Source organism: Pezoporus flaviventris, unplaced genomic scaffold (assembly GCF_033815535.1).
Source record: "Pezoporus flaviventris isolate CSIRO_AGI_PZ_B2104156 unplaced genomic scaffold, CSIRO_AGI_Pfla_v1 ptg000031l, whole genome shotgun sequence".
Taxonomy (NCBI): Eukaryota; Metazoa; Chordata; class Aves; order Psittaciformes; family Psittacidae; genus Pezoporus; species Pezoporus flaviventris.
Window position 1 is genome coordinate 50,889,496 of NW_026892579.1, and position 15,749 is coordinate 50,905,244.

The window sequence follows — 15,749 nt, forward strand, 5'->3', positions numbered from 1 at the left end:
ATTATCTGTGAAATGCCGTCATATTTTAGTGTATTCTGCTTTTGGGAAAAGCAATATTTCCAAGGAAGGTAATTTCAGAGCATGTCCACACAAGTCAAGGCAAATTTAGATTACATAAAAGTTCACAGCATTTGCACATTCATTATCCCAGTTGCAAACTCTGTACCAGTTGCCAAGTTATCTAATCCAACATTTTAGAATTCACCCTATCTTTTCATTATAGTTTAAAGCCCTCCCATTATTTCATGACGAGAACATACTTAAAAAATAAAGTACTTTAACTTTCCAACAGTTGCATTCAATTTGAAGGATGTAGTAAACATTACTGAAGCACAGCAAAGGGAAATCCCTTATGGCTAATAAAATCTTGGTAGTAATAGAAGATAAATTTTGAAGTTTTCATAATACATTATCTAAACATCTCCAATGCAAAGCATAAAATAAAGCAGGCCCAGAAGCTATTGTATAATTTTTAAACTTAAGTTCAGCTTCTGGAGAGAATCTGAATAAGTGTAATAATTTTCAAGCTATGATGTTCTGACAAAAATGTTGCTACTTTTTTTTTCCCCTATTATTACTGATATTTCTCGTAAGAATTTCAGAGTACATTTTATGGGTTTTTTATGTTAGCAAGATGATCTTCATACCTCCCAGTAGTTTGATTTTAACTGTTTGCACAGTTTCATTAAAACTGTCTTTTAGCAAAAGGAAACTTAGTAATTTATCCTTACAGGGATGTTGTGACTCTAACACTCCCTTCCCTTCCTGTTGCTTGATCCAATGTAATTAAATAATAGATTTCATTTCATAACTTTGCAGTAGTAATAAAGAGCAAATTATGTTCAGAAGGCATGTTTATTTTTTTTCCCCAGCCTTTTCATGGCTTAAAAGTGATTCTTTCTCTTCATGCTAAAGTAATGTGAAACAGCCTTTTCAAACTTATGTCCTTGGGAAATGAATGTTAATTAAAGAATGAACATTAAATAAGAGTTAGGAAATCAGTGCCATTTTTCAACACAAATATCTGTTGTTCGGATTTTACATTTGTGCTCCTTCATGGTGCTTTCTTTTCTTTCTCTGAGCAAGAGCCCCTTCCTGTATTTTTTTAAGTTTTGAGAATTATAATTCATACAAAATGGAAATACAGCAAACCAACACATACATACAAAAATTTAGACTTCCTGTCCTCTTACATGAAAGTGGGTCTACCTTGAACTGGGACTATTGTTTCATAAATTTCCCTCTTTTTCTAGATCCTTGGAAGAAAGGTCCTTCTAAATCGATTTAGGATTTTGAAGCCATTTTGACAGAAGAGAAACAAATTCAAAGGACTTCCTATTTGCTACACATTTGGATTATACCTTTTCCCCATTGTCAAATCATTTTCCCTAAGGTTAAAATTACAGAATAGGCAGAGATTTTCGCTAGTGTCATTATGTACACTCCATGCTTATGTGGTTGAAAAAGCATTAAAACTAAATGTTTTTCTCTTCTTTATTTTCTATTATTGTTTTTTCTATTGATAATTTGGGTGCATCTCACATGATGTCAAAATTCTTCAGGTAGTTTAAATTATCTTAAGCCCAGACACGTGTATATCCTGTCTGCCATCCAAAGCCATTTAAACTAGTAGTCATTTTTATGTATTATATGCCTCACTGTTTAATCTGAGTGATCCTGTAGCATTTAGTTGTAGTCATCATGAAGACTGGGGAGTTCCCACTTGATCAACACATGCATTTGAACAGATGAGAATAAAAAGGACAAAGACTGATATGAATTGCCTTCTCTATTCTGTGCACTGATGGTGCCTGCTCTTCATAGTCATACTTGCTCTGCAGTTCTTTCATTAGCCTGAGGCTTGCTCTAAAAGCACTTTATCTCTGTGCTTGGAATAGGTAAATACATGTCTTATTTTCCCTATGACAGTGAAGTCTGATTCCAATTTGCTGTCATATGGAAAGGAAGAGTATTTATTTAGTGTTCTGGTGAAACTAATAGAAGGCATGATTATTTTCCTCTGTGAGCAATGTAAGGATGCACGATTTAAACAAATGTTACTCTACAACAACTGGAGAAAGAAACCTGTTTATATTAGATGGTCCCTCAATCAATAGAGAACAGGGTGGTTTTTTTTCTCCTTGCAGCATTGGAAACTGCACAACAATAATCCTGAATGGTGGTTTCTTCTGGGATTTGAAACCAAAGGACAGGAAGTTGTGTTATAAAATAAACCTCTGCTGGTTTGCATGTCATGGTAGTATTGGAGAAAGAAAAGAAATAGAAATAATTGATGGAGGGGAAATAAATCTGAGTTAATAGACTAAATACTCAAAAATAATACTACTTTCAGTTCTCAAGAAGGGTAAATTTGAATTTCATTTTTGTTTTACTAAAGGAAAGGTAAGTGCATTTATTCCTTATAAAATTGCAGAGTCTTATTTTTTCCAAGTAACGTTTTGTACTAAAAAGTCATTCAGAGATGTAACTTAGGTGGAATTAATAATTATATTTGAGATTCCTAACGTGCAATAGCTATAGTGATGCTGTTTAAAAATGAAACAGGTAGTTGTGAAAGTTAGAGTGCAAATGTAGTTAGTTTTATTATAATTTGGACTAGATGACCTTTAAAAGTCCCTTCCAACACAAACTATTCTATGATAATTTCTTCAAAAACACTAGCATTTGTTTAATTTAAACACAGAGATATTTTGTGCCTGTGATTTACAGTGAGATGGTACCATTTACTTCAGTGTGGAATCATTGAATTATAAACTTGTTTCAGTTGGAAAGGACCCTAAGATCATCTAGTTCCAAACCCCCTGCCATGGGCAGGGACACATCAAACTCAACCATGTCACCAAAGAGTCCTTGCAGCCTCGCCTTGAACACTGCCAGGGATGGAGCATTCACCACTTCATTGTGTGAAGTGTGAAGGCACACATTCCAGTGCCTCACCACCCTCACAGTAAGGAGCTTCTTCTTTATATCTAACCTGAACTTCCTCTGTTCAAATTTAAACTCATTCCCCCTTGTCCTGTCACTACAGTCCCTGATGAAGACTCCCTCCCCAGCATCCTTATAAGCCCTCTTCAGATATTGGAAGGCCGCTATGAGGTCTTCATGCAGACTTCGATTGGGTTCTCCAGGCATCTAGGATATTTTGTCAGTCCTAGAACATGTACAGTCAGTAGAAGACCTCTATGCTCATATTCTTCAGAAATACAGAGGTCAGAGTGCTTTTGGCCATGAGAATTTTTCAGTATCATCTTGGCTAATGAATCTTTCATATCTGCACAGTTTACCCTTCACAAAGGTTTTTTCACAGTCTCTTTCTCATTCTAGAGAACATTACTTCATCGTTTCCCTTTTGATGATATTTCTCAGGCTTATTTTTTCTCCCTTGTAACAATAATAACTACAGTAGAGGTTTCCAAGTTTGCTTTCTTGCCTGGTGTTATCATCATCTGCAGTGGCGGAGAGCATCAACAGGGCCATCTCCAGCGCAACACCAAGTCTTGAATTAAAGTTTATGTAGTCACTGAATAATTTGACCGTATTAAAACTGAATTCAGTGAGTATGAATACTTTTCTGCACTTCTTAGGTACTTATGGTTTTAATGTTGTTTGTATAATTAAATTTTGTTTGCTCAGTACTGCCTGTTGCAAATGTCAGATGTAGTTATTGTTCAAAAGTGCAGTAAATTCTTTTCCCTGAGTGACAGAAAGTGCAAAAACACACTCTAATTGAAGACGTAGAGCTTAAATTATTTCTAAAAAAGATATTTTAAAAAAATACTGTGATTCAAAGCACATCTTTTGCAAAATTGCAGTATTAATCTCACTATTTATGTGGAAATTTATTTCGTTCATTTAAACTATTGAATATAATTAAAAAAAAAATCATACTGTCTCCAGTAGATACAAATCATTACTTTCAGTAGCAGAGACTAGGCTGTTGGGCTTTAAAAATGTTATCATTTTCTAATAATTCTGCCTGTTTATATTTTAAATAAGAAAGGTTCAGAATATCAACAAATGTGAGGCTCAGCTATGATTACGCCTCCTGAAAAAATACAGGGCACAAGGATTCTCTAAATTGGAGCAACATCAATTTGATGGATGGACCACTTGGTGGATAAAGACCTGGCTGGATGGCCGCAAACAAAGAGTTGTGGTCAATGGCTCAATGTAAGGCTGGAGACCAGTAACGAGTGGTGTCCCTCAGGGATCAGTGTTGGGACCGGTCTTGTTCAACATCTTTGTCACTGACATGGACAGTGGGATTGAGTGTGCCCTCAGCAAGTTTGCCGATGACACCAAGCTGTGTGGTTCGTTTGATACCCTGGAGGGAAGGAATGCCATCCAGAGGGACCTTGACACACTTGTGAGGTGGGCTGATGCCAACCTCATGAAGTTTAACCATGCCAAGTGCAAGGTCCTACACCTGGGTCGGAGCAATCCCAGGCACAGCTACAGGTTGGGCAGAGAAGAGATTCAGAGCAGCCCTGCGGAGAAGGACTTGGGGGTGTTGGTTGATGAGAAAATGAACATGAGCCGGCTTCAGTGTGCGTTCACAGCCCAGAAAGCCAACCATATCCTGGGATGCATCAAAAGGAGCGTGACCAGCAGGTTGATGGAGGTGATCCTGCCCCTCCACTCTGCTCTCGTGAGACCTCACCTGGAGTATTGTGTGCAGATCTGGTGTCCTCAACATAAAAAGGACATGGAACTGTTGGAACAAGTCCAGAGGAGGGCCACGAGGATGATCAGGGGACTGGAGCACCTCCCATATGAAGACAGGCTGAGAAAGTTGGGGCTGTTCAGCCCGGAGAAGAGAAGGCTGTGTGGAGACCTCCTAGCAGCCTTCCAGTATCTGAAGGCGGCCTATAGGGATGCTGGAGAGGGACTCTTCATTAGAGACTGTAGTGACAGGACAAGGGGTAACAGGTTAAAACTTAAACAGGGGAAGTTTAGATTGGATCTAAGAAGGAAATTCTTTCCTGTTAGGGTGGTGGGGCACTGGAATAGGTTGCCCAGGGAGGTTGTGAATGCTTCATCCCTGGCAGTGTTCAAGACCAGGCTGGACGAGGCCTTGGGTGATATGATTTAGTGTAAGGTGTCCCTGCCCATGGCAGGGGGGTTGGAACTAGATGATCTTAAGGTCCTTTCCAGCCCTAACGATTCTACGATTCAGCTTCCCTTAATCCCATTTTGTAGTAGGATTGCTGCCTTTACTGCCTACTGAACTACAAGAGTTGCTACACCAGATCCAACAAGCTGCATAAACATGCAGAATCCATTGTGAAAATTGAATTATTCCACACATGAGAAAAGGTTTTCACCTATTTTTTTATTCCTTTCTTTTCCTGTGTAGCAGCACTTCAGTCTCTTAGAGATTGATAAAGTGTGAACTAATGAGGCCCATATGTCTTCATTAGCAACCTGGATGGGGGACGCATAGTATGCTCAGCAACTTTGTTGATAATACTGAATTGGGGTGGCTGGCATCATAGAGCTTCATTTCCATTGGCAGCTTGATAAACTTGAGGTTCAGATAGGTGTAAATCTGTTAAGTGTCCACATCCATTGCAGAATAGCCCCATGTATCACTGTGATTTGGGAATCTGCTGCTCTGAGATGCAGTGTGGGGTAACAGTCTGGAGATGCCCTGAGTGGCGAAATATAGTCTAGCCTCCTCTGATGTTGTATTTATGCGTTTCCTTGAAAAGAAATGGTATGAATTTTAATTTTAGAATTGTTTAGTAATGTTCAATTTTATTACTCTGGTCAGTAAAAAGCCTTCCTCTTCCAACTGCAGGGTTTTTCAGCAGGGTCAAAGTGGGTATAACATAGGGAAGCTCCAGAAACATGCTGCATTTTACTCTTAGGCCATTCCATTGCACAGGCTGAGTCCCTGCAGTTTTCTAAGGGCTCTTTACAGTTTTCTGATTATTTTTTTCTTTTACATTTTTAGAATGATCTTGTTTGTAACATGAATGTTGCCTCAGGCAAGGTGCGAGTGTTCTGGTTTTGCTATTTTCACTGGCTGTGTTGCATTTTTTTCTACTCTGATTGTACTGATTGTGTTGCTAAAACACAAAAAACAAAACCAAAAAAACCTTCCAACATTTTCTGTATTCAGAAGAAGTATGTGGGTTGTCAGTAGAAGGAAGTGAGGTTATGATGTCCAAAATTATATGAACTGTTCTATTAAACTAATGGGAATAGTACTGTCTTTGCTTCATCGTACTAATGTTTTGGGTCCTTGATAGCAGTGTGCAGTTAAAAACCTGCAGGCTGAGATGTAGGAATGTTTGTGGAGTTCATTGGACTGGCTTTCACAGTTTCAGTCTGAGGGCACATAAGGAAGGGGCTGTTTTCTCCCATGTTTGTTAGAAGAGCCAGACTTCTGAAATGTATATTAACTGCTTGTCACCTCAGAAGTTGAAACCGAATGAACCTGTAGATGTACTCTCTATGCTTTCAAAGGGTGTTCTTGTGCAACCTGCTTATTGTTGGAGGTGCTTTTGAGATATTTTTTCTCCATCTACTAGTAACTGGCTGCAGACTGTCTGTATCCAGATCCAGCTCTTTGTGTTAGCTGAACTGTGGAAACAAAAAAGCCATTGCCATCTGCTAGAAGGCAAGATGAAACAGTTGATCTTGCTTCAGAGACAGTACGTTTTTATTGGGGTTCTTTTTAAGAAACAAATAAAACAAATTTTGTACTTGAGAAGTTCTCAGTAAATGTCATGGACTGTGGGGTATGAGCTGATGTTTTCTTACTCTCATGATCTTTATGGAATGAAATTCACTGTATGTCAAGCAAGAAAATGCTCCTCTTATTGCTCCCTACAGCTACCTGAAAGGAGGTTGTAGTGAGGTGGAGGTATTTAAGACTTGTAGCACAAAAGGATGTGGTTTAGTGGTGGACTTGGCAGTGTTAGGTTCATGACTGGACTTGATCTTAATGGTCTTTTCCAATCTCAATGATTCTATGATTCTGCAATTCTCTAAAGCCTCAAAATGTGATGCAGAGCTTTATCTTCTCAAGGTCACACCTAGTCACATAGTGTTACATTAAATGGTCATGTAAGTGAAAAATACTTGTATTTGAAAACAGATACCTAATAAGAAGACAATTGATTGTCTTTTGAGCTGCAGGTGAAAGTTTTATGTTTTAGGCAGCTTGTGACAATATAGTCATGCTATTTAATCCTTGTGTGGTGATCCTAAATCATTACCTATCATAGTACTCTAATGGACTCTCTAATGTAATTACATCCCAAGGATGTGCTAACTGGATAAAGCACATCCCTATGCTGACTTTTGGAAGCGAAATCTGTATGTTTCCTGTTTGTGATAGAAGTTCAGGTGTCATCATTAGTAGTATGTGAGATATTACATGGGAGTGAAAACCTGTTTTCACCTCTTCTATTTAACTGCCTTCAAAAAGCATGGGGATGATCTGTTTAGAATACATTTATAGCACTGTGTTTAAATTCAGAATATTCTTTGTTAGTTGCATACTTTTGATCAAGAAAATATGAAGAAATAGAACATTTTAATGCATATTCAATAACAAAACAACCTTCCTGGCTCAGAAAAAAAAAAATTGGCCAGGTGAACTATGATCTAATTTTCTTCTATAATGAAAACAAAATCATAGCTCCTGAAGCATTATTCTTGGCTCCCAGCAGTTTCAAGGCATGCAAACATTACCATTTTGACTCCATCCTGCAGTTTAACTGGAAGGATTATGTCACAACACAGTATGTTTGTTTTCCAGTTTTTTGTCTGTTTGTCCATCAAGACAGTTTTGTAGAAGAAGTATGGATGATTGTTGACTTTGGAGGCAGTGGAAGTAAAAATAATTATGAATAAAAAAAGCAGACAGTACCATTGAAGGAAATGTGTGCTGTCATAGGAGAATGAATACTCCTTTCAACAAATCTATAATTTGCAGAAGTTGCAAAAAGAAAATAGCCATAAGGTGACTTTTAACATACTTCAGTTCATCCTGCCAAGAAAGTTAACTTCATAAAGTCATTAAACCAGTGATTACATTTTAAAATATTATTCCCCAGCCATTTCTTCTTAGACTTTAAAATATAGTTACTGTATATACTACCTTCTTTGTAATGTGAAAAATTGTAAAATACACTTATTTTTCATAAACTCCTAATTATTAACAGAGTTCTTTGTGCTCCTATAGTTAAAGTCATTTCAACACTTCCGTTATTTAAACTTCACATTTTGAGTTTCATAATTTGGCTGTAATAAAAAATACATTCAGACTCCAAGGTCTCAAATATTGTTTGCTGGTGTTAGGAAATTTAGCCCATTTTTCTTTAAAAAGCTAAGTAAATTGGATTGTTTTCCATTCTTTAAGATAGCCTCAAATGAAATATTTTGTAATGCAGACTAAATAATTTTAATCACTAAGATTTAGGAAAAGACAACAAGTATGTTGGAACTGGTGCTGCCCCAAATTCTGTGGCCAGCACTGAATATTACAGAGGCTTGGAGAAGGGAGATGGTAGGAAAATTCTTGCCATATCTCCACTGTTGCTATACAGAAACCTCATGTGTGAAAAGTAATAGCAGTATTTGTATCGTGCCTATCATCTGGATAGGGGCAGTAGACCTGCTGCTCCCAAAGTAAAACTTTGCCATGCTTCCACTGCAGCAAATGGCAAAAGACGTCCTGATCTAAAGGTTGCATAGCAGAAAATTGCTTTTCTGGAATGATAAATGCCTGGCTGCTTGGAGATGAATTGTTTCTTTGGTATGGCTTCCTGAAATCCCCCTTCATCATGTAACACGGCCGTGGTAATGGCTCAACAAGGCCTTTAGCGCTGGAAATTAAGGAATCAGGGCTTATTGCATATTAAGGAATCAGGGCTTATTGCATATTAATAGCAACTCTGGGACAGTCAAGTAAGACAGTTTGTTATAATACTAATTATAGCAAAGTACTCATGTTGTGGTTTGAATGAGTCAATTATGTGTGTGTTAAATCTATAAATACATCTTCCCCCCAACCTCGGCTGTGTGGTATGTAATTTTTTTTTAATTGCTTAGATACATATTTACCTGAGCATATCCTGGTTTCCCAGGTAAATACGTGTACCAATGCAGAACTCATTATGGTCTGTTTGGATAAATAATCCATATTTTATAACTGTACAGGAAGTAATTATTTTTGTATTTTGCTTTCTTTAAGCCAAAGAAATTAAATGCTCTGTGGTCATTCCTTAAAATAAAATAGATGCAGAATTCGAGGCAATATGAGAATAAAGTTTTCATTGTTTTGGTAGAAGCTGAGAATATTATTCCGGATTTTGATCTTGTGTTTAGTTCAGAATAACTCAATTAAAATAAACAGTGTTATTCAGGGTTTACTTGGATACAAATGGGACGTGAATTTGGCCTCTCTCCTTACTCTCCCTTACTTCATTGGGAGATTCCTGTAAGCAGCTTGCACACAATCTTTGCTTCGAATGACGTTGTCACTTGTTTATCATTTGAGAAATAAGGTTTTTCAGCTGCATGCGGAAATGAACATGTCTGAATGTCATGGTTTAACACAGTAACTGAGCCTCTTGCTCACTCTTCCCCAGTGGGATGGGGAGAGAGTGGGAAGGCAGACACAATCACTCTGAACATTCCTCACTTCCTTCTTCTTCCCCCAGCTTTATATGTTGAGCATGATGCTATATGTTATGGAAAATCCCTTGGGTCAGCTGGGGTCAGCTGTCCCTGCTGTGTCCCCTCCCAGCTCCTTGTGCACCCTCAGACTACTCACTGGTGTGGTGAGGAACAGAAAAGGCCTTGACTCTGTGTAAGCATTGCTCAGCAACAGCTAAAACATCCCTGTGTTATCAGCGCTGTTTCCAGCACAAATCTAAAACGTAGTCCCCTACCAGCTCCTATGAAGAAAATGAACTATCGCAGCCAGAAGCAGCACACTGAATTTTATAGTAAGAATCATAGAATGGATCGGGTTGGGTTAGGTTGGCTTGGAAGGGACCTTAAGGATTATAGTTACGGTCCTAAACATGTTAGGGAAGTAGAGCATGCTTTCATGTTGGATATTTCTGCCATTGTTTTATATGGTATTTGGAAAAGCTGTGTTGTGTTATCACTATGCTAAGGTCAGGTTTTGTAGCACTTTTAGGCTTAGAGGGAGCAAAGTTGGCCTTGGAATAAACACATTTACTGCAATAGATTCACACCAGAGATGAATACTGGCTCATTCTTCGTAAATTTATTTTTATCCAGCTCTTTATATTTTATGTTAGAAATAGAAGTAGCTTGTGTGCCCTCAAACCTAATCAGAATAAGAAACAGTTTTGCTTATCCCAAAAAATAGAACTATCGTTTTTCACATTCTTACATTTTTTTTCAAGTAAGATTATGTTACTGTGACTTCTGAATTCCTGAAATCTCTCTGGTCTCTGTGACTGCAAGGGCCAAGAGAGGATTTCCAAGGGAAAACCTGAAACTCTTCACGCAGTATGTTTTGTGTTGTGCATACAAGATACAGTTAATGTTTTGTATGCATGTGATTAGTGTGGAAAAAATTAATGCAGTCCAGCATTATGATTTATGGACTGAATCTTTTGCCCACTGAACACTTGCCAAAATGAAAATCTTCCCTGCCCCCCACTACTCCTTTGGATATTAGAAACAGCTACTGTTTTTGTTGATCTTTTTAACTTCTGAATAGGCCCATTTCAAGCCATAGCAGCATGGGAGCTCAGATTAATAATATACTTATTCAGGCAGTGATACTGAGTGAAACCATTTCTAGTGTGAGTATGAAGGATAGGATTTCTTTAAATTATTTTCAGGTGCATTAATGCATTTCTGAAAGAAGAATATAGGGATATTTGAAAATAAATAAAATTGCAGTTTATTGATCATGTTACAAGTGTGTATGAGTTTTAATATAAAGAATTTTATAAGGTGTCTCTCCTTTTGTTAACTTTTGTACTGTGCTCACTGTCAGTTCATCCATCAGATGTCTAATGAGGATAAGAACAGAGAAACTATGATTGAAACTTGCCTTTTTGACAGTGGTTTTGAATTTAGACGATAAGATATATTCCATGCTGTGAAGCATCCTTGCTATCCCACCTATTCTATAGCATCATCTTATGCCAGAACCAAAGGCTAGAGAGGTGAAAGGAGCAAATCATGTAGACTTCCCTTGTACATTTGGGTTTTACCTCCTTAGTACAATAGTTTGATAAGCATCAGCTTGCACAAGTTTGGTTTGTACTCTTGCACTTGTTTAGGTATGATCTATTTGCGTATAATCTGGCCTGATTGCCAGAACCTACTGAAAGTGAATCCAAGGCTGACGTGCTTAGTCTCTTACAAAAAGATTTTTGTTCTTCACAGCGCAATTTGGGGCCTTTAGAGGCACTGTCACAATGGAGGTGAGGACAGTTCTTTGCTTCACACTCCTTTGGCCACCTCCTACAAATTTTTGTGGCATTCTTCGCTCAATCCCATCTTTGTCTCTTTCGTATCTGAATGGCCTGGTCAGCTCATTTTTTTTTTTTCTAATTACTTTATTAACAGAGTCAGTGTTGCCTATCAATTAATTTTCTTTCTCTTAAGTGAAATAAAAAGTATGCCTAAAAAAGTTCATGTAAGCCTGGTTTGTACTAAAGATAAGTCAAGTAGGGGTAGAGTTTCTTTCAAAAAAATACTTAGGTAAGCTGTTTAAAATTAATATTTGTTATTCTAAAAAATCATGTGAGGGATCAGCCACCATTCCACAGTTGCAGATAAAGTGCTATAGAAAGAATTTGGCATTTTTACATTGCCTGAGAGAATTATGTGTTCATTTTCTGAGCTGATGTGGTGCAAGGAAAGAAAATAGGCTTGTAGTGGGTTTTTTAAAAAGCACTCATTTTAAATATAAACAAAAATGTTTTTGCCTAATATTTATCAAAAGTCTTTCAGGCTTTCCATAAAATTGATTTTCACTTCTTGGCTAACAGGAGCTAAGTGAGTGACACCTTTGAGAGTCCCAGCTTGTGTTTTACTGCATATCTTGTGTTTTGCTATGCAAGACCATGTAAAATTTTATCTGAACTTATTTAAAAGAAACCCTAGTGAATAAATTTTTTAACATAGAAACAGACATCTCAATTTATTCATTTATTTTAGTTGCAGCAAGCAGCTGAAGTTTCTCAGTTGAGAGGAGCACGAGTCATCTCTGCTGAAGATCTCCTGTTCCTAATGCGCAAAGATAAGGTATAGCAATAAGACAAACATTTCTTATATTACATAGTGAACTGCTTATTGTGTTTTGATATGCTTGCTTAACCGATGTAAAAGGAGTCCCTCATCATGATTAGCTTTATTTGAAAGTATAGCTTCCCTGTAATTGTATTGTATTTTGCACAGTGCAATAACTGTATAACATTTTAATTCACTATCATTTTCTATTGTAACTGCAATTATCAAAACTGCAATTATTAAGTTTTAGAGTGGGTAATGTACCTTAGAGCTCAAAACAGTTTCTTAATGAAAGCATAAACATTCTTCCTTATCCTTTATATGCCTTTTATTAAAGATCAATCATTCTAATTTTCCCTCCTTATGCAGGGTGTAGGTGTGACATTTGATAGTGTGACCATTACGTTTTTGTCATCTGGGCTGTCAGTAAATCCTGTCCTGATTTGCCTTTGTAATATTTTTCCTGTACTTTATCTCACTAAATTTTCCAACTTTCAGGATGGTCTTGCTTTTTAAGGACAGTAAGTGGAGCAAGTCAATTTTTTATTATCTTTTTTTTAACAAACAATTTGCATACAAAGCTGAAATTAATTTTATTCTTCAAATTTATTTATTAATAAATGTTTGTCAACTATTTTTATCAACATTATTTATTCTTTTGTCTTCTTTTGTTCATTAGTTACCCCTTTTCACTTACCCTTTTTTCTCCCCTTTATTTTCTTTCCTCATTTGATAGGTGAAACTTAATAACCAAAGTCACATCAAAATTAAAAAATGATAGAACATGAAAACCAATTGCAGGTTTTTAATCTGATATAATCCATAAAGCTATACTCAAAACAGTGGTTAATATGAATGTCAAAGATCATGGAAATATGCATTTGTAAACTTGAATTTCCAAACTAAGTAAAGAATTTGGAGTGTCCTAAAAAAGTCTGTTTTCTCAATTTTGGCTTTCTGAAAGTCTGTCTCACAGTTGGCAAGCAAAGTATAAAGAAGCTCAGATAAATAATACTCATATAGTATTGCTTCTGACCTGGATATATTTTCTAGGTATGGATTTTTCACAGAATCAAAACTTATGAATATTTAAAAAAATATATTTACTGAGTAATGTATTACACATTTGTATGTTTATGTTACAAAGTTAGCGTAAAGAAAAAACTCTATAAAATGCTAATTAATATAATTATTTTTTTCTTTTAGAAGAAGCTTAGAAGGCTACTTAAATACATGTTTTTTCGAGACTATAAATCTAAAATTGTCAAAGGAATAGAAGAAGATGACCTCCTTGAAGGTAGAAAAAGGGAATTTACTGAATTTGGGGAAGGCTTAATATTTTATAAATGCACTGAACAGCTCAATGCAAAGTATGAATATCTAGCTTAATAGTTAAAGACAGAAAACTATTGCCTGCTTTTACATTTGAAACACTGTACAAGTATTGGTATCTATGATCCCAATAATAAGTAAAACTGCTTACTGTCAGAACTCTGTTGAGGTAAGAAACTGATGCTAATTAAAGGGCTAATTGATTTCAGCATGTATAATTTAAATGTGGCAGCTACCTCATGCAGTTGAATGGACATTTGTTAAATTATTGTCAGAGGGTTTTGGCATGTTTGGGTTTGTTGTTTTTTTTTTAAATCCCATAATCTGTAGTCACTGAATACTAATATATGACCTGGCTTTGTTTTCAGTCTGGTTTACCGTTTTATACTTCTAACCTGTAATTTAAAGAATGGGAAACACTTTTGTTTCCCATTCCATCAGCAAATCAGAGATTTTGTAGCAAATGCATTTAAAGGAAAAATCCTTTAAATTAAAAAATATATTCATTTATGCCATATAATTTGCTGATACAAAACTTTGTTGATTTATATTGATAGAATAATTAGCATTTCTTTTGTTAAATGTTAAGTTAAAACTTATCATAGCAAATCTAAACCTTGCATATCCATACATCACTTTTTTTGTATTTAGCTTACTTCCTTTCTCAGAGGTTTTTTGTTGGCTTTTTTTTTTTCCTTACAATGAATTCCTTGTGTTTGGTTCTCTGAGCATCCACATTGATGTTAGATAAACACTGTACATCTTGCTTTGACTTAATCAATCTGTGGATAAGTTTTTGTCAACTCATTTGAGATTTAATTTGCCTGTGGCATTTTATTTTCACCACACATGGAAGTATATTGTTTCATGCAAGCAATCTGGCAGTATAGCTTTCTACCTGAAGGCTTTGTTTTTTATAATACTTAAGTCTGTCTCTCTATTTAAAACAAATAACCAATTTTTGAAAGCCATTAAAAAGCTCATTAAATACTTCCTAAACACAGTTCATCTGGGAATTAAAGACTGCATTTTCTAGCAGGCTTTGGTAGTTGAAGCCATTAGTTTTGTTGTGTGACGTTAATGTCTTTGTAGCGGCCATTCTGTTTATAACAACAGAGATCACCTGTCCAGGGTTCTCCAGGCTTTACTATAGAGCATTAGTCCATATCCTGTGGAGTTGTGTCTTAATGTTTGTGTTCCGCTTTTCTTTAGGATGTAGGTAGTGAGGATATTCTGCATGTTCTCAGGAAAAAACTTTTCCTCTATGTATTCTATTCTAAAAGTGAGGTTTTTGTGCAAGCAAAGGATGGTTTCTTCTACACCTCTGTCCACTGTGAGAAATAATTATATGTGAGCAGTAGACTAGGTTTCTCCAGATTACAAAAACCACTAGGTCATACTAGAAAAGACCAAAGGTGATTTTTTACTACGGTGCTACTGCAGTATAGTAGTGACATCACCTTGCTCAGGTAGCACAACTTGTATGAGGAAAACAGTAAGAACAGGTCTTTTCTGAATAGTGCATCTGATTCTAAACCATGTCCTTCCAAGGGACATCGATTGGTGCTTGGAGAAGCCAAATAACTCAAGTTTGTTGATCTTTGCTTACCTTTGTTCAGACAAATTCAACAGCAGTAACACCAACAAACGGCAGAAGCTTGCTCAAGACTTCCTCAACTCCATTGACCAGACTGGAGAGCTCTTAGCTATGTTTGAGGACGATGAGATTGATGATGTCAAGCAAGAGCGGATGGAGGTAATTCTTTTCTTTTACTGATACCCAGCTTCAGCAGAGAAAACTGAAATACTTCATACATCATGCTGGTTTGATGCCTTTTTCATGCTGCCTATTATATAACATTGTTACATGTTTTTTCCCTTTGCCCAGATGGTCCAAAGGAATCCTATTTCCATATTTTTCCTATTCCCTCAAATGTTTCCTGATATCTAAGAACACATGCTGAGAAGGAAGATTACCAAAGGATAGTTATGGATCTTTCTGTCTGCCATGTATTTGTATTTCCTTCCTGTAGAATGAAGATTCTATTTATAAACATTTCACACACATATTTTTACTATCAGTTTTTTTCTTTTTCATTATTGGTCTCATTTGAAAAATGTTTCAACAGCATTTTGGGACATTCTGTTTTGTCATT

At 36.4% G+C, this 15,749-nt stretch overlaps 1 protein-coding gene across 5 annotated transcripts in view; it reads left to right on the forward strand.

The window, feature by feature from the left end:
* The window catches only part of SUPT3H (SPT3 homolog, SAGA and STAGA complex component), a 273,957-nt gene that overhangs the window by 171,554 nt on the left and 86,654 nt on the right, over positions 1-15,749 (forward strand). For all 5 annotated transcript variants that reach the window (XM_061460998.1, XM_061460996.1, XM_061460997.1 and 2 more), the window contains exons 4-6: positions 12,190-12,276; positions 13,468-13,558; positions 15,213-15,349. In XM_061460998.1, the coding sequence (XP_061316982.1) occupies positions 12,190-12,276; positions 13,468-13,558; positions 15,213-15,349 (315 nt within the window). The remainder of the gene's footprint in view (positions 1-12,189; positions 12,277-13,467; positions 13,559-15,212; positions 15,350-15,749) is intronic.